Source organism: Myodes glareolus, chromosome 23 (assembly GCF_982192425.1).
Source record: "Myodes glareolus chromosome 23, mMyoGla1.1, whole genome shotgun sequence".
Lineage (NCBI taxonomy): Eukaryota > Metazoa > Chordata > Mammalia > Rodentia > Cricetidae > Myodes > Myodes glareolus.
Genome location: NC_142048.1, coordinates 46426764 through 46452584, shown reverse-complemented (window position 1 = coordinate 46452584; position 25821 = coordinate 46426764). Strand labels below are relative to the sequence as shown.

General features: G+C 43.5%; 1 protein-coding gene across 4 annotated transcripts in view; it reads left to right on the top strand.

The window, feature by feature from the left end:
* Nsd3 (nuclear receptor binding SET domain protein 3) overlaps positions 1 to 25821 on the top strand; it is a 106853-nt gene that overhangs the window by 74988 nt on the left and 6044 nt on the right. For 2 of the 4 annotated variants that reach the window (XM_048456434.3, XM_048456433.3), the window contains exons 15-23: positions 4717 to 4863; positions 8109 to 8265; positions 11909 to 12111; positions 12648 to 12760; positions 13504 to 13773; positions 19583 to 19699; positions 21605 to 21746; positions 23223 to 23329; positions 25435 to 25636. In XM_048456434.3, the coding sequence (XP_048312391.3) occupies positions 4717 to 4863; positions 8109 to 8265; positions 11909 to 12111; positions 12648 to 12760; positions 13504 to 13773; positions 19583 to 19699; positions 21605 to 21746; positions 23223 to 23329; positions 25435 to 25636 (1458 nt within the window). The remainder of the gene's footprint in view (positions 1 to 4716; positions 4864 to 8108; positions 8266 to 11908; positions 12112 to 12647; positions 12761 to 13503; positions 13774 to 19582; positions 19700 to 21604; positions 21747 to 23222; positions 23330 to 25434; positions 25637 to 25821) is intronic. The other 2 variants (XM_048456435.3, XM_048456436.3) reach the window with 2 other exon arrangements.

The following is a 25821-nucleotide window of genomic DNA, read 5'->3' as shown; positions in this document are numbered from 1 at the left end:
CAAGTTCTGCTACTCTGCTTTGAGGGGGCCTGGCCCCTTCTTGAACTACATTTCCATAAGCTTTAATTTGTTTGTCTCCTTTGTTGTTTAGCTTTCTTTGCTTTAGAAGCAAAAGACTGCTTAGGCATTTCTGTTTTTACAAGATAGAAGCCTACCTGAGTGGGGGTCTTGCCATTTTGAATTATGCTTTTAAACTTCTCATCTCTGAGCATAAGTTTTGCCTCTAACTTAAATTTCCTCATGCTCTTTTTCTCCTCAAATTGTACATTTATGTTTCTTGTTTTCCCCGTTTGCTTGTTTTTATTATAGATCTGCATAACGGTGATCACTGACAACCACATAACACAGTCAACACTAGGTTTTCTTGAAATTTCCGCCAATGACATTAGTCCAAAACGCTTCGATTTAGCCTCCAGCAGATTCTAAAGACGAGGGGAAAAAAAGCCACATTTTTTACCAAACTATCCAAGAATAGTCTCTAAGCCACATGCTTAATATTCTTTCCCCCTGAAACATCTTGAGCTGAAAGTCCATAATCTGCACTGTTTTTTACCTCCTTTGTCTTCCAGACTCTCGCTGCACTCACCCCTGCTTTCCTCCCCCACAGTCTTCCACTAGCACATCCCATCTTAGTTATTGTCCTTTTGCTGCAAAGAAACACCATGACCAAGGCAGCTTATAAGAGAAAGCATGTAGTTAGTTGGGCACATGCTTGCAGTTTCAGATGCTCCCCATCATGTCAGGGAGCATGGCAGCAGACAGACATGATGCTGGAGCAGCAGTGGAAAGCTTCCCTGTGAGGCAGAGAGAAAGCAAACTTGGAATGGCAGGGGCTCTTGAAACCTCAGAACCCGCCCCAGTGACACCTTCTCCTCCAACAAGGCCATGTCTCAAACCATTCCCAAATAGGTCCCCACCAACTGGGGACCAAACCTATGAGCCTATGGGGGCCATTCTGATCAAAGCACTACATGGAACATATTCATCGATTCTGATACACACTGTCCATCTTTTTTTCAGTTTTTTGAGACTGGCTTTCCTCTGTGTAGCCCTGGCTGTCCTGAAATTCACTCTTTATACTAGTCTGGCTTTGAACTCGCAGAGGTCTGCCTGCCTCTGTCTTCTGAGTGGTGACTAAAAGGCATGCACCACCACTGCCTGGCTCATGCTGTTCATCTTTATCTTGGCTGCATTATAATTATTTTTTTTGGTAATGGTAATCATTATTGTTTTGTTTAATAAAAATGTCACTTTGTTTTTAATAAAATTTTCATTTTTTTGCCTTTCCCTCTATGTAATATTTAAAGGAGTTACTAGATGTATCTAGTGTGCAATGCTATATTTAGACCTTACTGAAAGTCAAAACCTTTCTTGTTTGTTTTTGCTTAGTTAATTTGTTGGAAGTACTAGACATTTCTTTTTTCTCTTTCTTTCTTTTTTTTTCAAGATTTCCTTTCTGTTTTCTGTTTTAAGATGAACTCTGTCTGGAGGCTGGTCTTAAACTTAAAAACTCATGATCCTTCTGCCTCAGCTTCCCAAGTACCTGGGACTATAGGTATTTTATTTACCATGCCAATTTATAAAGATATAATAGCCTTTAAGTATGATGAAAGATTATTTTGGTTGGCTTTGCTTTTGCATCAGAGGAGATAGGTAGTTGATGATTAAATAAATGTTTGCATTAGCAACTTGTATAGCCATGTGATTCCTTACACTGAGACTTTCTACCTGCCTCAGTTTCCTAAGCATATATGCTGTCTGCCATCAGAGTAACACTGATACTTTTTCTGGTTTGCTGGTTTGGGGACTGAGGATTAAACCCAGAGACTCGTACTAGACTAGTGTCCTACTGCTGGTCTTTATCGCAGCCTGAAGTAGAGTTGTTACAGGTCCCTGCTTTGAAGCCAGGAGTTCTACCAAGACACTCATTGCCACATTGTTATTGGTGGCGGAAAAGATTCAGATAGGCAAATAATAGATAAAAATTATCCCTATCTTCTGTTGCTGAATAGAGTGGTGGTTGGGAAAGACTGTGTGTGTACCTGAATGTATGTATGTGAACCATGTTTGTGTACAGTGCCCGTATGGCTGTAAGAGGTCATCAGATACCCTGGAACTGGAGCTAAAAGTGGTTGTGAGCTGCCATATGAATGCTGAGAATCAGACCTGGGTCCTCTGTAAGAAAAGCCAGGTTAAAGTCTGTGCGTCGTCTCTTTAACCCCAAACTATTGAATTATTAATTGGATACATAGTGTTGGAGACTTTAGTGTCAGAGATGACCTGAAGCCCTGTTGCTTTGCCAGCCCCTTCTAGTCTGGCTCTTCTAGACCTTTCTTAATAGTGTACAAAAAAAATGTCAGTTTATAACTAGTATGATAGCTTACTTTGGAGTATATTCTAAGCCCAGTTCAGTCAGTATATTTTGTGCTGTGTTTCATTTAGTAATTGATTGCTTTGTTTTCTGAGACCTGGTCTTACTATTTAGCTCTGGCTATCCTAGAACTCACCATGTAGACCAGGCTAGCCTTTGGCTCCCAAATGCTGGAATTAAAGGCATGCATCATTACAGCAGTCTATTTTTTATTGTTTTAAATTGATTTGCTCTTTAAAACGGTCTTCAATTTAGGACAGGTAGAAAATGATACACTACAGAGACTCTTGCCACTCTGTGAAATTAAACTGATACCCATTAACCAAAAGCTTGAAGACAGTGTACATGGGGCAGAGTCCCGTGATTCAGAATCAGAATCTGTTTCTGTCTGTTTATACTTTATTTAAAAGCCCATGCAATGAATACTCACGTATTTTAAATGTATAGTAAAATAACTTTGCATAATAAGAAGAAAGCTTCGTTTTCTCTTATAGCCTTTTGTAAAAACTTACTCTAAACATATCAGATATTTGAAGTACCAGTATATAGTCAGGGGTGATAGTGCATGCCTTGAATCTCAGCACTTGGGAAGCAGAGGCAGGAAGATCTTTGTGAGTTCAAGGTCAGCATAGTGACTTATAGGACAGCCAGAGCTACATAATGAGGCCCTCTCTCAAAAAAGCCAAAAAGAACAAAAACTATGAAATATTTTAAACTTTAGGACACCTATTTTTAAGGAACTATCGTAAATCCATATGCCAAAGAAAACACTTTTAATAATTTATGTTCTAATATTAGAAAATGTAGCTAATTTTCTCTTTCTAGTCTTATTAAGAAAATTTCCATCCCCATAAGATATTTTTTCTTAGTTCTTAGTTACTGAATGTTTAAAAGCATTAAGCTGGGGCCATTGAGATGGCTCAGTGGGTAAAGGCTCTTGCTGCCAAGTTTGACAGCCTAATTATTTAATCTGGTATGGAAGGAGAGAACAGACTCTTGCAAGTTGCCCTCTGGCCTCTACTTACATGCTTGTGTACACGTGCTTGCAAGTGCACACCAATTAATTAATTAATTAAGCATAAAGCCATGAAGCAAATTCTTAAGGACTGAAAGGTCTAGCAGTAATTGTAGAGGGCTCACCCCAGAGTGAAGTGGGGACACTTGGACAGCTTCCGGGGCAGCTTAGAATACTTGTATTTTTGTGCGTCTTGTGTACGATATAAAATAAAAAATTACTTAACAGTCTATGCCTTTGTTTGTAATAGAGCTGATAGGTTAGGGCTTTCATTTTATTTTAATAGTAATAATAGCAGTTTGTTTCGAATATGTAAATCACAATCTAACAGACACAATTTGAAACAGTTGCCTTGGGAAGCATTTCCTGTCTTCTGTGGTCAGAACCCTGAAGCCTAGGCCAAGCGATTACCTAGGCTCAGCTGGTGAGGAGGGAGGCTCTGCTTGACCCTCCTCACTTTAAAAGTCTCCTTCCTCTTCTTTCTTTCTTTTTTTTTGGTTTTTTTTGGTTGTTTTTTTTTTTTTTTTTTTTTTTTTTTTTTTGAGACAGGGTTCTCTGTAGCTTTGGAGCCTGTTCTGGAACTAGCTCTTGTAGAACAGGCTGGCCTTGAACTCAGAGATCGCCTGCCTCTGCCTTCCGATTTAAAGGCGTACGCCACCACTGCCCGACTCTTTCTTTCTTTTTTAAATACCACCCCTCTGCACTAAATGGATAAAAGTTATTGATATAGCTTTTCTTATAACACTGCTGCTGTAGTTTTGTAGTTCTGTCAGTTCTTCTCTTTCACCTAGGTCAGACATTTCCTGAGCCCATCTCAGTGGAGGGAGAGTCACATGAAGATCACACCATAGGAAAGAGTCAGTGTGCCCCTTCTGAGACAGAATTCTTCTCACAGTGGTCCCTAAGTGACACCTTCTGATATATACTATAAAGTCCTAGGTCATTATAAACTAATAAGAACAGAATAATTATCGTTAGAATGGCAGTGGCCTGTGTAGAAAATGGTGTACAGCTGCATTATAAGTTTAGCTGGAGGTGTTGGAGGCTAGTATGTTTCAGTGATCTTGAGTTTTCTTCTAGTAGGATAGGTGTATACGTAGATCAGAGTAAGTTTCTGTACTGTTTAGGGTGGTGATCTCTCTCTGTGATAGCAAAAATAAAATCTAAGATGGTTTGCACTCCTGTAGTAAAGTCCAAGGAAGTAGGGCTCAATTTTTACACGCTCTTATCCCTCGCTGTAAGGCTCGGGCGCATCATAGGTGCTATTTTTCCCTCCTGGAATCATGGGTAGTTTCATCGCAGCTCATCTCTTTCTGTTTGTCTCATATAGGGCTGGTAGTTCAGGACCATTCAGACCCCATGTTCAGTTCCTATGCCTATAAGTCCCACTACCTACTGAACGAATCAAACCGTGCTGAGTTGATGAAATCACCTATGATTCCTTCTTCGTCAGCTTCCAAAAAGAAATGTGAGAAAGGTAATCACTAAAATAGTTTATTTCTTGTTTTTATTTTTTTGCATTTTCCTTTCTCTGTGTGTGTGTTTAAATGAAGGGGGGATTGTATGCCTGTCAAGCACTGCTTGTTGCTTTTGGTAGATTCTGCCTTGGTGGTTGTGACTGTGTCTTCTTATGGTAACAAAATTGTTAAAAAGGGCTTAAAATAATTCTGTCGTCACAGATTTTTACCTTTCTCCCTGAGTCAGTTTTCACACATTCCAGAGATATAGGTTATTAAACCTAAAGTCTAGAATTTTACTTAACAGACTGTTTATTTAACCGGCTAGTTCTATTTGCGTGACCTGGAGCTGTCGTTCATGTTGTCCTAGGATAGTCATGGTATAGTTTGTCATTACCTATAAGCTAACTAACAGGAAAGACTATTTAGAAAAGAAATCCAGGGTAACAGATACTGGAAAAGATTGTTTCTGTAACATATTCTGTTGTTTTATTTCTTAAATATTAAGATGCTCTGGAAGCAAGTGCCCTTCCCTTAGGAGAGAAGCTGGGGTTAAGGGCATACCCCAGATGGTAGATGTTGAACGTTAGCCCAAACAAATTACTGATGGGTTGTTAATTCATAAAGAACCATGAGCTAAATGCATGTTCATATTCTCTCAATCAGTGTTCTGTATGCAAAACATTTTATCTGTGCTTAACTTACCATAGCCTATGTCTATTTGGGAGGTTGTTATCCCAAAAGAAACACCTGCGTTTGGAAGGTATGAATAGGACTTTTGCTTAATATATTTTCATCTTGACCTGGGGTCCAAATTCAGAATCGATAAAAAAAATTCATCATTTATGCCTAATAAACCATGTATGCAGCAGGCTAAACATAGGTTTTTATTAGTATTTGCTATTCACGTTGCCTGTTTGATGTATCCTTGCTTCTTTGTTGGCCCAAGTGGCAACTAATAACTGAAAGACATCTGAGCAAGGTGACTAGAGCCCGCTGGGAGTATTGGAGAGAGAACTGGCCTGTGGCCGGGTTGTTGCCTTTCTCCTGAGGTCAGACTACATCGCCTTCTAGTGATGCTTATGCTTCTTCCCAGGAGGTGAGCAGGGGCTGCCTTCCTCCTCAGTAAAGTAGAGTTACTTTGTCCTTACTTATAAAATGAGATGAACTCAGTTGTTTGGTTTCCAGCATTCAGTGTTGACCTTGACATCAATTTAAATGATTTTGAGCCCTCTACTCATCTTGAATGATACGTTTTCTCTCTTGGATCTGGAAAGCAGTTTGTTGTTGTTGTTGTTGTTGTTGTTGTTGTCCTCATTGTTGTTTTGGTTTGTTTGTTTGTTTTGCATAGCACAAAGGAAGACCATTCATATTTTTTCTTTATTCTTACATATTTTGAACATCTCTATCATGGTAGTTTTCACTGACTCTGGCTCTGTATTTCCTCTGAATTAAGACTGAAAATTTAGGACCATTTACATTAACAGTGAGCATTGCCAGCTAGACTTCCACAGTGGTGCTAATAATCACGTGTCCTGTAAGGCTGTCTACAAGACAGTCTCCCTCTTGATTGTTCCTTTCCAATGGACTTAAACCATTCAAGCGGCTAATCCCAAGGATGGAAAATTGAAGCACTTACTCCCCTTGATACCTGCAGTCAAAGGGGAGCAGTGCGGATGACTGAAGTAAAAGATGGCGGAGGAGACACAGTCACTGAGTCACTGGTCGTGCATAGGTTTTCCTTCTGTTTTCATGCAGCAGTTAGAGGCTGAAAGTCCAGGAAGACAAGATTTCTGGAGCTCTGTAAGAGGCTGGAACGTGTAATCTGATCAAGTTATAGAGAGGGCTCTGAGTCTCTGCCTGTGAGACTTCGGGTCTCTACATTGTAGGCTGCAGAAATGTCGCTCTTTGTCCTCAGTGTGCAACCTTTCTGTCCCTTGATGTTCAGACTAGAAATACCTACTCATCCCCATTTTTATTCGTTTGCATTCAAAGTATTATTCTGTTTGTCACACCTGTTTATGTGTCCACCAGGGAACATTTTACTCTAAGAAGAGAGGGCTTAGTAGGAGCCTGAAATGATGTGTCTGCATATTCTACTTCATTCTGCACCGAGAATTACTTAGCTTTATGCTCTGAAACAGTGGTTCTCACACTTAAGTCAGAAATCTAGATATAAAAGAACATTTTCAAATATTTTTGGAAAATTAAGAGAATTACATATTTATACAGTATAGAGTTACATGAGACTTATTTGGCTATGACTTTAACCGTTCAACATAACAATACTGAATACTTGCTTTGCTTTTGGATCATAGTCTCCAGCAGTTGTGTATTTCTTTGGTCAATACAAATAGGAGAGCTGGCCATGATGGTGCATGCCTGCAGTCCCAGCACTGGGGGACAGGCAGGGGGATTACCAGGGGGGAGTGTGAGCTACATAACGAGGCTATCTCCAAATAAAGGTGGCAGAAAATCGTTAAAGTTGAAATGCAAGTTTGTTTTTGGTTGGTATGGTTTTGAAAATATGGGTCATAATTAGGAGGCAGGGAACCCTTGGTGAAGGAGCCATAGCGAGCCCCTGCTGTGCGGCTGCGTGACTGTCTGTTCTGCCGAGCAGGTGAGAGTGCTGGGGTCATCAGTTTGGGGGTCTGGGCTCCACCTTCGTGTTCTAAGAAGAGAAGTACTCATCAACTTATTATTATTTTTTTTATAAGCTTGTGCGGTTTATTTTATATCTTGTAGTTACTTTTTTTAATTTTAATTTATTTATTAAAATTTCCACCTCCTCCCATTTCCCTCCCACTCCCCTCTCAACTTATTATTTTTATTCTTGACTGATTTTATTATAAAGGGATTTAGTTCATTGTGGCAGTGGATTAAAATACAAACATGATTACTGCTTTTTTTTCTTTGCTCAGAAAAACGAAAGAAAGCTATTTGTTTGAAAATTTGCTTTCAGATCTACTTGGTTTAAAGAGTTTCTGTGTCTTTTATGATGTTTTAGCTAGCTTAAGCCTGATTCCCCAGTTGCTCATATTCTAAAGGGCGCAGCAGTGTTTCTGGTCCCACGTAAGGCTCCATGTTTCTAGCCGCGGGAGTCCTAAAGACAGCAGTTTCATTTGTTTCCTATTGTATCACTCTGGATATGACGCAATCAACCCCTTTGTCTTTCCCGTTTGAAAAAAAAAAAATCGCATGTACTTAAAAGATCCCTTCCTCCTTTCCTTCTTTCTCAGTTCTAAGACCGTCTGTTTGTTTCCAGGCGGGAAGCTGCTCTGTTGCGAGTCGTGCCCTGCGGCCTTCCACCCAGAGTGCCTGAGCATAGACCTGCCGCAAGGCTGCTGGAGCTGTGACTACTGCAGAGCCGGCAGGAAGCTGCACTACAAGCAGATTGTTTGGGTCAAATTGGGAAACTACAGGCAAGTTTTCTCAGGAAAACCTTACAAATAGAAAGTAATACTGTTCCGAGCGGGTGTGTATTCTGCATGCAGTGCGGGTGACACACAGGCAGAGACAGGCACGGCTCCCTGAACAAAAGGGATGAAGGAAAACTGAGCTTGGATATTTGTTCTTAGGGGATTGGAATGGTTACGTTGCTCTTGGATTTTTGTTTTTGTTGTTGTTTTATGGTTCTTTGTTTTTTGTTTGTTTGCCTTTTTCTTTAAAAGTGGGGTTTTTTACTTTGTTTTTAGGTTCTGAGAATTATTTTATACTAATGAATTATGTACTACTAAATTTTGGAATGAAAGAATTTACATGGAGAGTGGAGATTATGTTTTCTTTGTATCTTAGTTTAATATTTACTTTTAACTTCTCTTTCTAAACGTTTGTGTATTGAATTATGTGTATGGATGACTTATTGGCCTATATGTCTACATATCATGTGTGTGCTTGCCTGTGGAAGCCAGAAGAGGGTATCAGATACCCTGTGACTGAGTCACAGACAGTTGTGAGCTGCCATTGAGTGCTAGAAATTGACACAGGTCCTCTGGAAGAGTAATCAGTGCCCTTGATCACTGAGCCATCCCCCCAGTCTTCTAATTTCTACTGAGATCAAGAGTTTATAGCCTTGTCAAAATAGAGCCATTTGATTCTCTGTCTCTTTTTAAATGTTTCTCAAGACAGGGTTTATCTATTTAACAGCCCTGATTGACCTGGCTGGCATCTTACTTACAGAGATATCTGCCTACTTCTGCCTCCCTAATGCTGAGATTAAAGGAAAGTGTGCGCCATCAGGGCACAGCTAGGTTAGCTGAATTCTAAACCAGGCCCATGTGTTCAAGTAGTCCTAAGCTGAGTAGAAAGAGAGTACTTAAAAAAACAAAACAAAACAAAAAAAACATGTCATCTAAAGAGAGAGATTATTCCAATAAGAGACATTTGTACTAATTTATTTATTAAATGGGGGCATGCATGTATCACAGTACAATTATAAAGTTCAAAAACAGCTTTCAGTAATCAGGTCTCTCCTTCTACCATATGTTTCCCCCAGATAAACCTAGGAGGTCAGCATTGGCAGAAGCACCCATCCACCTGCTGAGCTACCTCCCCAACCCAAGCGTTAGTTCTTAAAGGGATGAGAACAGGGGCTACAGGGGCTGCAGAGATAGTTAAGAGCACTTGCTGCCCTTTAGAGAATCTGAGTTCAGTTCCTAGCACCCATGTCAGGTGGCTCACAACCTCCTGTAACCCCGACTCAAGGGGTTCAGACATCCTCTTTTGGCCTCACACGTGTGTACACACATAAAAATAAAAACATGAGCTAGACACAGTGGTAGAGCACACCTTCAGTTCCAGTATTCTGGATCAGAGGCAGGCAGATCTCTGAGTTTGAGGCCAGCCTGGTCTGCAGAGCGAGTTCCAAGACATCAAGGCTACTCAAAGAAACCCTGTCTCAAACAACAACAACAGAGTTTTAAATTGTGTGTGATTAACATTATTTAAAAATATTCTTTAATCTCCTTTACAGCTTTAATCTTTAAATTTATTTATTTATTTTTATTATTTTATATTATGGATATTTTCCCTGTATGTATGTATGTATTTGTGCTGGGGGCCCAGGGAGGTCAGAAGAGGGAGTCAGATCCCCTGTAAGTAGATTTTTAGATGGTTGTGAGCAGCCATATGGGTGCTGGGTTCTCTGGAAGAGCAACCAGTGCTCTTAACTGCCAAACTGTCTCCCCAGTCTCTTCTTTAAGTACCTAACAGGTATATTGATATTTGTCTTACTGTGTACCTCTGGTTTGGGGTAAAATATGTAGGCCAGAGATCCACTAGACCCTGCCTCCAACCACCACATCCAGCTTGACTTTTTTTTTTTTTTTCTTAAGTCAAGGTCTCACTACATAACTCTAACTGGCCTCAACTTGGTATGTAGACCAGGCTGAACTCCAACTCAGAGATTCACCTACCTCTGCCTCCTGAGTGCTGGATTAAAGGTGTGCGCCACCATATCAGGTCTTGACAGCACAGTAGATCCTATTGGAATTTTAAACAAAATATATTTCTAGATAATTGTGACCATATTGTAACTTTTGTGCATGAACAGATGAGTTTAAAGCAGCATATTAAACATAAGCTGTGTTATGTAATTTTTTTCTTCTAAGGGTAGAATAGACTCTCCCTGTGTTGCCTGGGTCAACCTCCTGCCCCAGCCTCTCCAGCTGTCGATGCGAGCACTGCACCTGACTTAGAGAAAATGAGAGCTGGAGAGATCGCGCAGCAGTAAGAACACAGACTGCGTTTGCAGAGAGTCTAGCGCCCACATGGCACTCCCAACTCTGAGTCCCTCTTCTGCCCTCCATAGCCACCTGACACACACTAAGGGCACATGCATGCACGCAGGCAGAACATTCATATACATAAAAGTAAATCTTAGAGAACATCATTACATGTTTACAAATGTGAGCGTGTGCACGTGTGCCACAGTGTGCAGGTGAAGGTCAGAGGGCAGCTTGCTGGAGTCAGTCTCCTTCCACCTCGTGGGCCCTGGGGGTCAGACCAAGGTTGTCAGGTTTGGTGGTGTCTTCACCCCTTGAACCATCGTGTGTGTGTGTGTGTGTGTGTGTGTGTGTGTAAGGACAGACCTGGATTAGACCTGGATACATTGTATGGGTTATAGATTAGCCTGTAACCTGTGCTGTTTATATCTCAGCTTTCAGAGTACTGAGATCCATGTATGGCTCACCCTACCCTGCCCTATACTGTGTTCTCAATATCTGGGGAAACATACATCTAATGTCAGTAGTCTCCAGGACAAGATCATAAGGGGGGATACTTTTTCTACCTACCCTGTGCTTATTAAGACAAATTGATTCTGAAATGCTAACTGATGCAAAACCTGGCGCATCAGATCAAGAGCGTTTCCCTGCCTGACTAGCGTCAGGAATGCTGGTTTGCATGTCGTGCTCTTCTTTACCGTGGCAGTGGTTTATTCTCGGAATGATCCCTTTGGCTGCTAGAAATAATCCTTCATCCCTTGAGAGATGATCTTCTCTACCTGGGAAGATATTAAGTCAAGTGTGGGAAAGTAAATTCTCTACAGCTAAAATGGACTGGGATCATATTAGTTAACATCCACGTTCCAGAGCTGGAAAATGAGCCCATCGTCTTTTTCTTATTAGACATTGTAACTGGTACATTTGTGATAAATATTTTATATGTTAATCTTTTAAGGAAAGAAACCAAATAAGGCAGCTTGGACCTACTTTGCTTAGCCTGTGTTCACTACTTTATTAACCATTAATAGTTTTGTGTGTGGTGGTTTTTTGGGGATTCTTTGAGACAGAGTCTCCAGGTGGTGGTGGCGGCCTCTGCTTTTAATCCCAGCACTTGGGAAGCAGAGAGATTTCTGTGAGTTTGAGGCTAGCCTGGTTTACAGAGTGAGTTCCAAGACAGTCAGAGCTGTTGTTACACAGAGAAACCCTGTCTCGGAAAAAAAAAAAAAGTATTACGTGGTTTTACAATCTGAGTCTGAATAAATCTTGAAAATATAAACCTCTTTCTTTCCTTCCAATCTGTTAAGAAGAGTGATTTTTTTCACTTTCTCACTTTTGTTTTCAGATGGTGGCCTGCAGAGATCTGCAGTCCCAGGTCTGTGCCGTTGAACATCCAGGGCCTTAGGCATGACCTGGGGGACTTCCCCGTGTTCTTCTTTGGTTCTCATGACTACTACTGGGTTCACCAAGGCAGAGTGTTCCCTTATGTGGAAGGAGACAAAAGCTTTGCCGAGGGACAGACTAGCATTAACAAGACCTTCAAGAAAGGTAAGTTGACCCGTGCCCCTTGCTTACAGTGATTCAGAACTAGCACTCCAGTGCGTGTTTCTTTGAATTCCCTTCTTTGCATCTGAACTTCCCATGGCATCAGGCCTGGGTTTGAGATGCATAAAGCATGGAACACAGCTGTGTTTGAAGTGTCTTTAACCAGGTGAGGCAGGAGTGGAAAAGTCTTCCCAGGAAGAGCCTGGGGCCTCGGCAATGTGACAGAAGTCTGCCTTTCTGAAGGAGGATAGATGTTACTTTACATAGTAAATCTAGGACAGGGTTCTCAAGTAGAGTCACTAAGACCTTTGTCATTGATGTGGGACCTTTGCTCTGAGGAACGCACACAGTATAGTATTTGATAGGCTGTATTCCAATTTATTATTAAGTCTATAATGGTGGTGACTGGTGATTTTCAGGATGTAATTTTAAAAAGTAACCCCCGGGCCAGATGCAGAGCATCTCTAAGGTGGTAGGATTTAGCGTCCTGCCCTACGGTGTGTTTGCGCTTGGATAACAGCTTGCTCGCCTCTTGTCAGCACTGGAAGAAGCTGCGAAGCGTTTCCTGGAGCTGAAAGCACAGCGGGAAAGTAAGGAAGCCCTGGAGATGGAGAAGACCTCAAGGAAACCCCCTCCCTACAAACACATCAAGGTGAGCAGGCCCTCCCCGACCTGCAGAAATGTTCCCTGGCAGTCAGCATCTCCTTGGGAGACTGGTAGTTCCTGTGGCTGCAGCAGTGGGAACCCTGTCTGTGGTGCTGGGGGTGGGAGCCCTGTCTGTGGTGCTGGGGGTGGGAGCCCTGTCTGTGGTGCTGGGGGTGGGAACCCTGTCTGTGGTGCTGGGGGTGGGAGCCCTGTCTGTGGTGCTGGGAGTGGGAGCCCTGCCCGTGGTGCTGCGGGTGGGAGCCCTGTCTGTGGTGCTGGGGGTGGGAGTCCTGTCTGCGGTGCTGGGAGTGGGAGCCCTGCCCGTGGTGCTGGGGGTGGGAGTCCTGTCTGTGGTGCTAAGGAGTAGGCCGTGCCTGTGGTACTAGGAGGTAGGTCTTTGGCAATCTTTTCCACACCCAAGAGCCATGGCTTATATGAAATTGCATTCTGTTTCTAGCAGATTATCTTGCAACCAAATGAGGAGATAGATCTTTAGCCTCTCTATTCCAGAGACTTTGAGGATAGCTTATTTTCCTCTTAATTTTAGGTATAAATTTCTGTCAGCCTGTGGCAAGTGAAATAAACAAATGAGAATTAACATCAAATTTAACACTTGGTGTGGTAAATAGACATGGTCATTCCCTCTCGTTTATTCAGGAGAGGCCAAGATAAAGAGCTTTGACTCTGGAGCACCAGTCGCCCACAGCTCGCTCACCTGCTTTTCCCTTTCCTCGCGCTTCTGTCCCCTAGGCTAACAAAGTAGTAGGAAAGGTCCCAATCCAGGTAGCCGACCTGTCGGAGATTCCCCGCTGTAACTGCAAGCCTGCGGATGAAAACCCTTGTGGCTTGGAGTCGGAGTGTCTGAACAGGATGTCGCAGTATGAGTGTCACCCGCAGGTGTGCCCTGCTGGGGTTCGCTGTCAGAACCAGTGCTTCACAAAGAGGCTGTACCCCGAAGCAGAGGTCATCAGAACCGAGCGGAGAGGCTGGGGCCTCAGGACCATGAGGAGCATTAAGAAGGTAATGTGGTGGAGACCTAGCTCAGAGTAGGATGGGCCAGGGCCTTTGTCTTTTAGGACACTTGGTTTGTGTCCTGACACTGGGATGGAAGCATAGCATTTATGACGAAACCTGAGCCTTCATGGAGTTAAGACAGAGTGGGAGAGGGATAATAAAGTGTGCATGAACTGTGAGTGTCATTGGCGAGCCTTAAATAGAGGGGCAGTGATGGTTTTGTATTTGAGGTTTTTTTAATTACTAAGTGAAATGATTTGAACATACTTCTTGTTGTTGCTTTCATGGTGGATGGGCATGTTAGAGAAGTAACATAATAGATTATGTTGATTATACACTGGGCAGAAACTAGCAAACTTAGAATTTCACTCCAACCTCATAACTCATGAGCCATAAGTGTGACTGAGTCACCGTGTGACTAGCGTAGACTGTGACAATAGTCCGCTGTCCACATCCACATAGCCAAAGCCTCTTAGAGACCTCAGCTTATCTGTAAGGATAGTAGAAGCAGTTGGGGTCTTTACCATATATAACTTATTTTCATTTTCATACCTTGAGACAGGTTTTTTTTTTCCACAAGAGTCTCCTGGCACAAGAAATATATAACAATTGGAGGAATATCTTAAAACCAAATAGCTTAAAAGAAAGACAGAAATCTCTAGTAAACCCTACTGAAGTAGTGGTCTCCGGTGTTAGAATGCCTGAGGCTCTTGTCAGAAACCAACTGTGGGGGAGGATGGTGCACACCATTAATCCCAGCAGAGGACATGGATGTCTATGAGTTCCAAGCAGCCAGGGCTACATTGTGAGACCGTCTCAGAAAAAGGAACTACCAGGGGCTGGAGACCTCCACAGTTAAAAGCACTTGTTGCTCTTGCAGAGGGCCTGAGTTTGCCCAGCTCCCGTGTGGTGGCTCCCAACCATCCATAACTCCAGTTCTAGGAGATCTGATGCCCTCTTCTAACCTCTGGGCATAGGCACATGTGATATACATACATACAGGCAGGCAAAACACTCACACACATACAATGAAAACGTCTAAGAACTGAGGGAGGCTGGAGAGTTGTGATGGTGGTCGAGTGCGTCCCGCTCTCACAGAGGACCGAGGGACGGAACAACTAGTGAGTGGTACAGATGTGAGGTGAGACAGGTAGCCCGGGGCTAGGTCTCAGTGAGAACCTCAGACAAGAAACTACTGCACTATTTAGTGGGGTGACTTGATTGATATGGCAAATTAGTTTTCTGCTACTTTATAAAAGTATTTCCACAAAGTTAGCAACTTAAATCTGGGTGTGGTACCTCACAGTCATGTCTGTCACTTCAGAGACTAAAGCAGGAGAGTCACTGGGAATTTGATGCTGACCTGGGCTATATAAACTTGTGGATTTGGGCTTAGCCTTAAGAGCAAGACCCTGTCTCAAAAACAAAACAAGTTAGCAACTTAAGTGACTGTCGAGAGCAATAAGAGCACTGGCCGCTGTTGGACAGGACCCAGGTTCAGTTCTCAGCACCCAGCATCCACAAGGCCCCTCACAACCATCTGTCTCTGGGGATCCGGCACCCTCTTCTGGCCTCCATGGCACCAGACATGCATACAGTACACGAACCGCATGCAGACAGAATACACACAGGAGTAAATGTGATATATGTTTTATTATCACAGTTGATACATGTCAGGGGTTCAGGCAGTGCTCAGCTGGATTCACTTAGGATCACAAGAAATGAAACTCGGGTCCTCAGCTCACTCAGTGAGGGACCCAGCTTCCTTGTAGCTATAGAACTCCATTCTTTGTTTCTGTGGTTTGAGTGCTTTTATTCTGAGATTCTCCCTCTACCTCACACCCCTGCTGTTGGCCAGGAATGACTCTTAACCTTCAGTGGCTTCCCCAGTTCCTTGCTACCTAAGGTTCCCAATGTAGGCAGACGTGACAGACACTGAGGTCTTGGACTCCACAGTCTTGTTAGCCCGTGCATGTTGTTAGCATCACTGCTTCTTTGGAGGACGGGATCACAAGTGGGATCTGGGGTAACCTTGACAATCTGCCGCATTTGGAGCTGAAGAGAATAACTTTGGCTGGAGTGTGAAGGCTTAGTGAGAAAGGGGGAAGAGTGACAAGAAGGAGCCGGGGAAGCGATCCTGGGCACAAGGGTGTAGGTCTGCATTACTGCTGTCTATTCTCAGCCCTCCTGTAGGAACTGAGGAGAGCTTGTCTGTGAGGTGGAAATGTGTTAGAACAGTAAGCACACACGCTTGATTCTCTAGATGTTTCTTCTCTGACGAGTTTGAAAGGTGCGCGAGCCCTGCAGATGATAGACGGAGTCGGCATGACTTTTGGGGATGAGAAGGTCAGCAGTTATATGAGCACCTTATCACATAGAACAGCTAGAGCGACGGCAATGGCAGCAAATTCTTAAGGATCTAAAAGTTGTAAATCTCCGTGTTGGTGGTGGGAGTGTGAGCGGAACAGCCCGTCAGCAGTAGTTTGGCAGTTCTCTTTAAATACGCGTGTACATTTTCTATATTATACAACGAATTTCCCTCCTGGCTATTTAAGCCAGGAAAATGAAAATCTGTAATTACATGGAAACTCTTCCTAAATGTTCATACCAAGTGCATTTTATAATAGCAAAAATCTGGGAAGAGTGGCCAGTCTTCTTCAGTGAGTAAATGGTTAAACAGGCGGCAGTACAGCCACATTGAGGGGCCCTACCAAGATAGTAAAGACAACTGAAATACAGCTTAGGTAATCTCTGGAGGACTGGCTTGAATTATTACTTTTTTCTTTCTTTCTTCCTTCCTTCCTTCCTTCCTTCCTTCCTTCCTTCCTTCCTTCCTTTCTTTCTTTCTTTCTTTTTCTTTTTTTGTTTTTTGCTAGTCCCATGGCTCTAGAGATGGTTTAGTGGTTAAAGGGCACGTGTTGCTTTTACAGCAGACCCAGGCGTGAGTCCCAGCACCCACACAGAACTCTGAGCTCCAGTTCCTGGGCATCTGATACCTTTTTACAGCTTCTTTGGACGCTTCACACACATGGTGCACTCGTATGCTATTTGCGTGCATGGCATGTTCACGCCTATACACATATATCTTTGGGCAAAACATTCACAAACATAAAATAAGACAAATCTTTAGCTATTTTATATGTGAGTGTTTTGTATATGTATGTGTTTGTGTTGTGTGCCTGCTTGGTGCCTGCGTAGGTCAAAAGAGGGCATTCGATCTCCTGGAATAAAAACACATCTTTAGGAGCTAGAGAGATAGCTCGTCAGTTAAGAATACTGACTGATCTCCCAGAGTACCATGGGGGATTCCCACAGCCACATGGCAGCTCACAACCATCTGTACCTCCAGATCCAGGGGATCTGATGTCTCATTGGCCTCAAAGGGCACCAGGCATACAAGTGGTGCACAGACATACATGCCGGCAAAACATACACTTAAATAAATAATTTTAAAAACCAAATCTTAAAAAAATAAGTCTCGCTGGCAGTGGTGGCGCACAAACACTGTCTCAAAAAAAAGTCTCAAAAGATTACATATTATATAAATTCATTTATAGAGCCTCCTTAAATGACAGAATTATACTGATGGATTAGTGTTGGACAGGAGTTAGGAAACCAGGGTGCTGGAGTGATGGAGAATGTGTGTGGACATTAAAGAAAACCTCAAGGCATCCTGTGGTTCAGATACAGTCTTAAATATGATTGTATGGTGGCAGGAGTCCATGTCTGAGTGAGGTGTGTGTAACACCACCAGTTTTCTAGTTTTACTGTTGTGTTCTAATTCCGTTAGATGTCACAGCTGGAGGAATTTGTATTTTTAGCTTTCTGTAAATGTACTTATTCAAAATCTAAGGATTAAAGAACAGACATATACCCTATCTGCTTCAGGTTCGGACTTCTTCCATTTCTCATCCCTAATAGCCAGCACCTTCTCAGCTATAAACTATTAAAAGTTTGCAATAATAGTGGTGATAATGGCTTCAGAAGTTGGGGCTGGCCTTGTTCTAAGATCTAGTGACATGCCACAGGTACTGCTTGGGACTACAGAAATAACAGTGCTATCAGCAAGAAAAGACAAGCCCTGCACAGGAACAGTAGTGTGTGTGTGTGTGTGTGTGTGTGTGTGTGTGTGTGTGTGTGTGTGTAAGATCATGTGTACTCAGTGTGTAAAAGCCCAGTGACGATCTGGGTGTTGTTTCTGAGGTGCTTTCATGCCTTTAAATGTGTCTTAGCAACTTGAGGAGGAAAAGGCTTACTTTAGCTTGCAGTTGTAGTGAAAGGAGGTCAGGGCAAGAACTCAAGGTAGGGTCTGAAGCAGAGGCCATGTGGGAGCTGCTGACAGCTGCTTATGCTTGCTCCCCATGGCTCAGTCAGTTTCCTTTTTTTTTTTTCTTTTCTCCAAAGCTCTGGCTGTCCTGAGATTCACTATGTAGACGGAATCCAGGGCACTAGTGTTAATGGTGTGCGCCACCACAGCCTGGCCAGTCTGCTTTCTTAGACCGTCCAGGACCACCACACCAGTCATTAGCCAGGACTCACCAACACATGATAGGATGGAAGCATTTTCTCTTTTGGGGTTCCTCTTCCCAAATAACTCAAGGTCCTGTCGAGTTGACCAAAGGCCAACTAGGTCATAACTGCTGTTTGAGATAGGGTTTCTCATTGGCCTTGTAACTGGCTGTTGAGCCCCAGTGATGCGTCTGGCCCTCAGCTTCCATCACCGGCACTAGGATTTCAGGATCTGCCATCATGCTTGGGCCCTTAGTTATGGGGATCTGAGCTTGGGTCTCCACATTTGTGAGGGAATCCCAACTGAGCCAGTTTATACCTCTGTTGTTCTTACATTTCTACAAAGCTTGTCTGAGATAACAGGGATAGATACACACACTTCCTTTCTCATTTTATCTATCTATCTATCTATCTATCTATCTATCTATCTATCTATCTATCTATCTATCATCTATCATCTATCTATCTATCTATCTACCTATCTATCTATCTATCATCTATCTATCTATCTATCATCTATCTATCTACTATCTATCATCTATCTATCTATCATCTATCTATCTATCTACTATCTATCTATCTACTATCAATCACCTATCTATCTATCTATCTATCATCTATCTATCTATCTACTATCTATCTATCTATCTACTATCTATCTATCTATCATCTATCTATCTTTCTATGATTTTTTGAGACAGGGTTTCTCTGTAGTTTTGGAGCCTGTCCTGGAACTAGCTCTTGTAGATCAGGCTGTCCTCGAACTCACAAAGATCCGCCTGCCTCTGCCTCCTGAGTGCTGAGATTAAAGACTGTGCCACCACCACCCGGATTGACACATACACTTCCACTTGCACATCGTAGTGCCTGATGGGAGTCGGAACATCCCTCAGTCCGTCAAACTCAGGTTACACACCAAGCCATTTCTGACCCCACGCCCTAGGGTTTTGTTGTTACAGCAAGTTCTCATGTGCTTCAGGCTGGCCTAGGAATCAACATGTCCTGTCTATACCTCCCAAGTGCTAAGATTATAGGCATGTGCCACCACACCCAGTCTGTGTGCTATTGGGGATTGAACCCACGGCCTTGTACAAACTAGGCAAGGACTCTACTAACTGCATTGCACTCCCAGCCCTCAGCCTTCTTTCTTCTATTTTGAGACAGACACACAGACTTTTGTACCGTAAAAGCACTTGCTACTCTTTTTGCTTTAGTTAATTTTCTTGGTTCATGCATGTGGTGGTAAAAAATGAATTACAGTATAGTGCATGGATTTTACAGTGACATATTAAATGCTTCTCTGCAGGGCGAATTTGTAAATGAATATGTCGGTGAAGTAATTGATGAAGAAGAATGCAGGCTTCGAATCAAGCGAGCACACGAGAACAGTGTAACTAATTTTTATATGTTAACTGTTACCAAGGTAAAATTGCTTTTATTTTTTGGTAAGAAAAAGGGACATTTTATGTTTTGTTCATAATTTTATGTTGGACTCAGTTTCTCTTAGTTTCATTTTCTCTAAGTATAATATGATTTTCAGTAGTCAGTGCTGTAATTATCTCAGGAGTACAGAAGGAACCCTCCATAGTCATGAGACTCCAGCCAAGACCTAATCAGAAATGAACTCCAGCTATGCCTAGGTTGGAGTTGTTGGGTCCTAATCCTAGATCTGCATCAGTGAGAGACATGGTTTCTCTATCACTGTTGGAAGAATCAGCTCTCGGACTCTGAATTATAAAATACCTTGAAATTTCTGATTAACCAAAAGCTCATAAAATTTCTGTGTATTTATTAAGTTTTTAAAAAGGAAATGAGAGCAATTATTATAATCGTCCTGACAGAGGACGGGGAAACCCAGGTTGAGGTACAACTCAGTCAATTGTTTAGTGTTCTGTCGCCCTTCAAGAACCAAGACTGGTACCCATGTTTCCTGTGTCTGGGAATGTTTCTAAAAGATTCAGAATATCATTCAGGGTGAGGTCATAACTCCATGGTAAAGCATATGCTGAACATACGTGAGGCTGAAGTCATCGCTCCATGGTAAAACACATACTGCACGTATGTTATATGAGACTGTGGTCATGGCACCATGGTAAAACACATACTGCATGTATGTTATATGAAACTATGGTCATAGCTCCATGGTAAAGCACATACTGCACGTATGTTATGTGAGACTGTGGTCATGGCTCCATGGTAAAGCATATACTATACATATGTTATATGAGATTGTGGTCATGACACCATGGTAAAACACATACTGAACATATGTGAGTCTGTGGTCTTGGTTCCATGGTAAAGCACATACTACATGTATATTATATGAGACTGTGGTCATGGCTCCATGGTAAAGCACATGCTGCACGTATGTGAGGCTGTGGTCATGGCCCCATGGTAAAGCACATACTGCATGTATGTGAGGCTGTGAATTTGAGTCTCATCACAAACAAAAACGTGACAGGAAAACAGCAAAGCACAGTAGAAGAGATTGCTGGGTATGATGGTGGACGTTTTTAATCCTGGTACTTTTGAGGCCGAGGCAGTGAGTTCCAGTACAGCCTGGTTTTTATAGTAAATTCCACACCAGCCAGAGCTACACTGTGAGACCCTGTCTCAAAAGAACAAAAAAGGATTATTTGGAAAGTGTTTTAACTGTATGTAGTTATATCATTATTTGAAAATTTCCCAGCTGCAAGTTTATGCTGCAGTCTGCCCCCTTTGAGTCCTAGCCTCGCTGAGCTCAGGCCAGCAGTGTGATTTCCCAGAGCTTCAGCTTGGAGCTTATCCGCACTGTTAGGAGCCCAGATCGAGGGAACCCAACTCTGCAGTGTTTCCTCTGTTGCACTGCGATGTGAGTGAAAGCAGAGTAGGTAACTCCTGGGGCATACCTCTCCCTTGTGAGAGCAAAGAGACTGCGGCTCCACGTCCGCACTAGGGGAGTTCCGTTTCCCCTTCTCCATCTGCATGGTGTAAACTTTCTCTTCTGGCTTAGAGCAGGAAAGAGAAACTGAGAACAAACTAATAGAGTAGTTGGTTGTCTGAACAGCATAGCTCTTATCAAAAAGACCTAAACAAATGACCTGCTGACCTTTGTTCCTCTGACCGGCACCGTCCTCACTATTCTCTGCAGTGTCCGGTTGGAAGCTGTGAAAGTCTCGGGTCATCAAGTAGGGGAACTACAGAGGTGGCTGCAGTGTCTTCAGCACTGCTTGCTGTCACACACCAGCTATAATAAATGCTGCAGCCTTGTGTTCCTGATTGTGTTTCTAAATGGCTTGTCTTTAATTTATGTCAAAAGTGTCCCCCACTTTGTTTCCCCTTTCTGAAGGACCGGATAATTGATGCTGGACCAAAAGGAAATTACTCTCGTTTCATGAACCACAGTTGTAATCCGAACTGTGAGACCCAGAAGTGGACAGTAAACGGGGATGTTCGAGTTGGGCTGTTTGCTCTTTGTGATATCCCTGCAGGTAAAGGGCAACGCTGTCCTGGGTGCCTCCGTCGGGGACATCTCTCTTGTCGGGGAGGACATTATCCTTTAAGACTTGGCACCCGAGTGTTGGAACTGGGCATTTCTGCCAGCACAGTAAAACTGCAACTGAACTGAACACTTAGTGGCCTCTGTGCTAAAGAGGACCCGTAGAGCCTATGTCTGTGCATGCCAGCGTGATATTACTGCAGGGCAGATGCACGGCTTCCCAAAGCACTCTGTCTGTATAGTGTGACTGGACGGCCTAGCTCTGTACTGTTCTTCCAACATACAAAGGTAACTAGCATGTGGCAACTGGAGAGTTGGCTCACCAGTTAAGAGTGTATACTTTTGCAGAGGACCTGAGTTCAATTCCTGGTATCTTTGTACGGTGGCTCTCAACCACTTGTTCTCCAGCTACAGGGGGTCAGACCTCTAGCTTCCACAGGTACCCACCCCACTCACACATACACATAATTAAAAGTAATAAAAGTAGATCTTATACCAGCTGTTTCCGGTCCTGAAAGACCACTCTGTTTGAGAGTGGACACTGAGCCTCGGCAGCCTCGCTGCTTTCCTTCTCCCTCCCTGCTCAGGTGTCAAACGCCTTAGTAATCCTGTCGGGAACTGATAGAGCAGTTCAGTCATGAGGGCAAATTGAAGCCCTTTCTAGACTCTGGGTTGGTCAACCCTGCCTGAAACAGTGTTCAGGGGGCTTTAGTTTGGATCCCTGGAGCTTTCACGTGTGTGGTGAACTTGCGTTGTGAGTGTGTATTGGTTCAGTGGCACTCCTCACCGTGTCACCACGCCTTGCCATGTTGTTCATTTAGAAACTACAGTGTAGCCGGGCGATGGTGGCGCACGCCTTTTGATCCCAGCACTCAGGAGGCAGAGGCAGGCGGATCTCTGAGCTCGAGGCCAGCCTGGTCTACAAAGTGTGTAGCCAAGGCTACACAGAGAAACCCTCTCTCGACAAACAGAACAAAACAAAACAAAAAAGAAACTAGAGTTTAGCCTTGAAAAGGCTCAGCTAGAAGCCCTTCTTGATCATAGATCCCGTGTTCATTGTTTCAACCACTTGTCAAAGGGTGTGTCGTCTTTTTAGACTGTTTAGCTTTGCCGTACAATTTGGTGGGCAGCGATGTTAGCCACCTGTCCCCACTGTTCTGTCTTTGTTTTCAGTAAGATGGGTGTGGAAGGAGGAAAGGTCTTTACAGTTGTGTTATTTTTGGTATGCCTGTATGATGTGTGCGTGTGTAAATGCTCCTGGGGACAAATGACAACTTCTAGGCTTAGGCTGTGCTCTTCCTCTGAATCAAACTCACGTGGTCAGACTTAAATGGCAAGCGCTTTTACCCCCGAGCCATCTTGCCAGCCTGGGACAAGTCTTTGTGTTAGAGCCATGTGTCAGCGTGACAGTGTCCGGCAGTGTTTCCTCAGGACGTCTCCATGGATAATCATTTCTCTTGTGTTTTAGGAATGGAGTTGACATTTAATTACAACCTGGACTGTCTGGGCAATGGCAGGACAGTGTGCCACTGTGGGTCAGATAACTGCAGTGGCTTCCTAGGAGTGCGACCAAAGGTCAGTGGTGCAGGGTGCCCAGCCAAGGGCCGGGAAGGGGTGCATGCCCAAGGACCTGCTTGTCTTTGCAAGTGCTGGTTACAGAGCCTGGCCACTTTGTCAGGTCTGTCAGTGCCTCTCTGGGGGCGGTGGTGATGGTTGTTTTGACACAGATCTCATGGAGTGCAGACTGGCATTGAACTCTTGTGTCAATGAGGATGACATTGATTCCTGATTCTTCTGCCCTCACCTCCCAAGTGTTGGGATCGCAGGCTTCCATGACTGGACCCCACTTGCAATTTTCACTTTCTAATGAAGCTTATTTTAGTAAGGTCTGGGAGATTCTGAAATGTGCTAAACCCACTGAATTATAGACTTCTAAACTGGTGGATGTTACCTGGGTGTGGTGACTCAAGCATGCAGTCCTAGCACTTGGGAGGAAGAGGCAGGAGGATTTCTGTTAATTCCAGGCTAGCCTAAAAAGGAAACAAACAAACAAACCCAAAACCTTACATAAATACAAAGGTCTATGCTATAGCAAGTAAGTTATAAGTCATTGGGGAAAGGCAGGCTGGAGTCTGAACAGTAATGAAGTAAAGCACTTGCAGCTAAAACCACCCGGACAATTCAAACAACAGCCCAGCAGTCGGGACTCTATTAAAGTGACATTGTCTTTGAACACTACTCAACAGTGACTGGCCAGTCAGTGCACTGCAGTCATGCCCCGGGAAGATGGTCAGCCCGGAAGTCCAGCTGCTTTGTTAAGATCGTCGCATTTTGTCCGGAAGGATGGCCCAGTATGAAAGAATACTTGTTCTTCTCGAGGACCAAGTTCAGTTCCCAGCATCTTCATCAGGCAACTTACAACCCTGTGTTAGCTCCAGCTCCATGGGATTTGGTGTTTCTGCCTCCGTACACACCTGCACTTGTGTGCACATACCCACGTGCAGACACACATACTACACATAATAAAGGACAGATCTTAAATTGTTATTGAACTTTTAGATGATTATCTAAAATGCTTCATTACGGGAACAATGTGGGGGTCCCAGCTGATCTGTGTGTTCTCCGAGGGACAGCTGTGTGCTGATGGGTCTCTGGAAAACAGCCTAGCTCTGGAGAAATGGGTGCCTGTGTCTGGAGGTGTGGGTTGTGGGTTTGTGTTCACCAAGGAGGATCTCACTGAGGTCAAGGACTCGCTGCTGCCCAATAAGATGCCAGCTGCTGCCCATGCTGATGCCATAGCCCCCTGTGGGATCACTGGTTCTGGAAGACCACTCTTCCAAGCCTTAGATATCCCGCTGACATCTCCAGGGGTGATTTCACCACTGAAATTCTGAGGATGTGCAGCTGATGCAGACTGGAGACAAAGCAGGAGCCAGTGAAGCCACACTGCTGGACCTTCTGGGCGCTTCCCCTTTTCCAGGCTGATTGGCCAGCAGGTCTTTGACCCTGGCAAATATGCAAAGCTCTGAACCAAAGGTCATGACATCACAGAGGGAGCTCTGCCGGCCCTGTTACCAGTGTTTGTCTGCAGATTGGGTATCTAACTGTTACCTCTGTACCAAGTTCTGTCATCAGTGGGCACAGACAGTCCAACCAGCTTAGAGAAACACAGAAAAAAAAAGGCCTGCCTCCCTCCCCCTCTCTCTAAAGCAGCCTTAAAAAAAAAGAAAAGTCAAGGAAATGGGGGCTAGAGAGGTGGCTTAGCACTGGCTGCTCTTCCAGAGGCACCCAGGTTCAATTCCCAGTACCCACATGGCAGCTCACATCTGTTACTGCAGTTCCAGGGGCTCTGACACCCTCATACAGATATACATAAGGAAAACACCAATGCACACAGCATAAAAAATCATTTTTTTAAAGGAAATCAAGGAAATGACAGACAGTATTGTAGTTATTGCCCGGCCCACTGCCACCTTTCATGCATGCAATAAACTGTGCTTCAGAGAAAGCAGACAACCCCAGTGGAGGCCTTGCTCTTTTGTAGTATTGCGAGAAAGTCCTTTTGACATTTGTAGGACACATGCAGAGATGCAGTTAAGGTTGTGGGTGTGCATTTACTGCTTCTGTGTAAAGCCTCATCATTATCTGATGTTGAAACTGTGCTCTGTCTTCCTTCCTAGTCTGCATTTGCTTCTGCAGCTGATGAGAAGACAAAAAATGCCAAGTTAAAGAAAAGACGGAAACTCAAAACAGAACCAAAGCAGATCCACGAGGATTACTGTTTTCAGTGTGGAGATGGTGGCGAGTTGGTCATGTGTGACAAAAAGGACTGTCCCAAAGCATACCACCTCCTCTGCCTTAACCTGACTCAGCCTCCATACGGTAAGCCCAAAGCATCCCACCTCCTCTGCCTTCACCTGACTCAATCCCCATAGAGTTTCAAGCCCTTCAGTTTTTACCATTGATGTATAACTTGGGATACATTCTGCTGTTTTTAATGGAACTGTGAAATAAGAAACATTTAACAGAACAATCAGAATTACTCTGGCCAGAGATCTGTTTCTGTG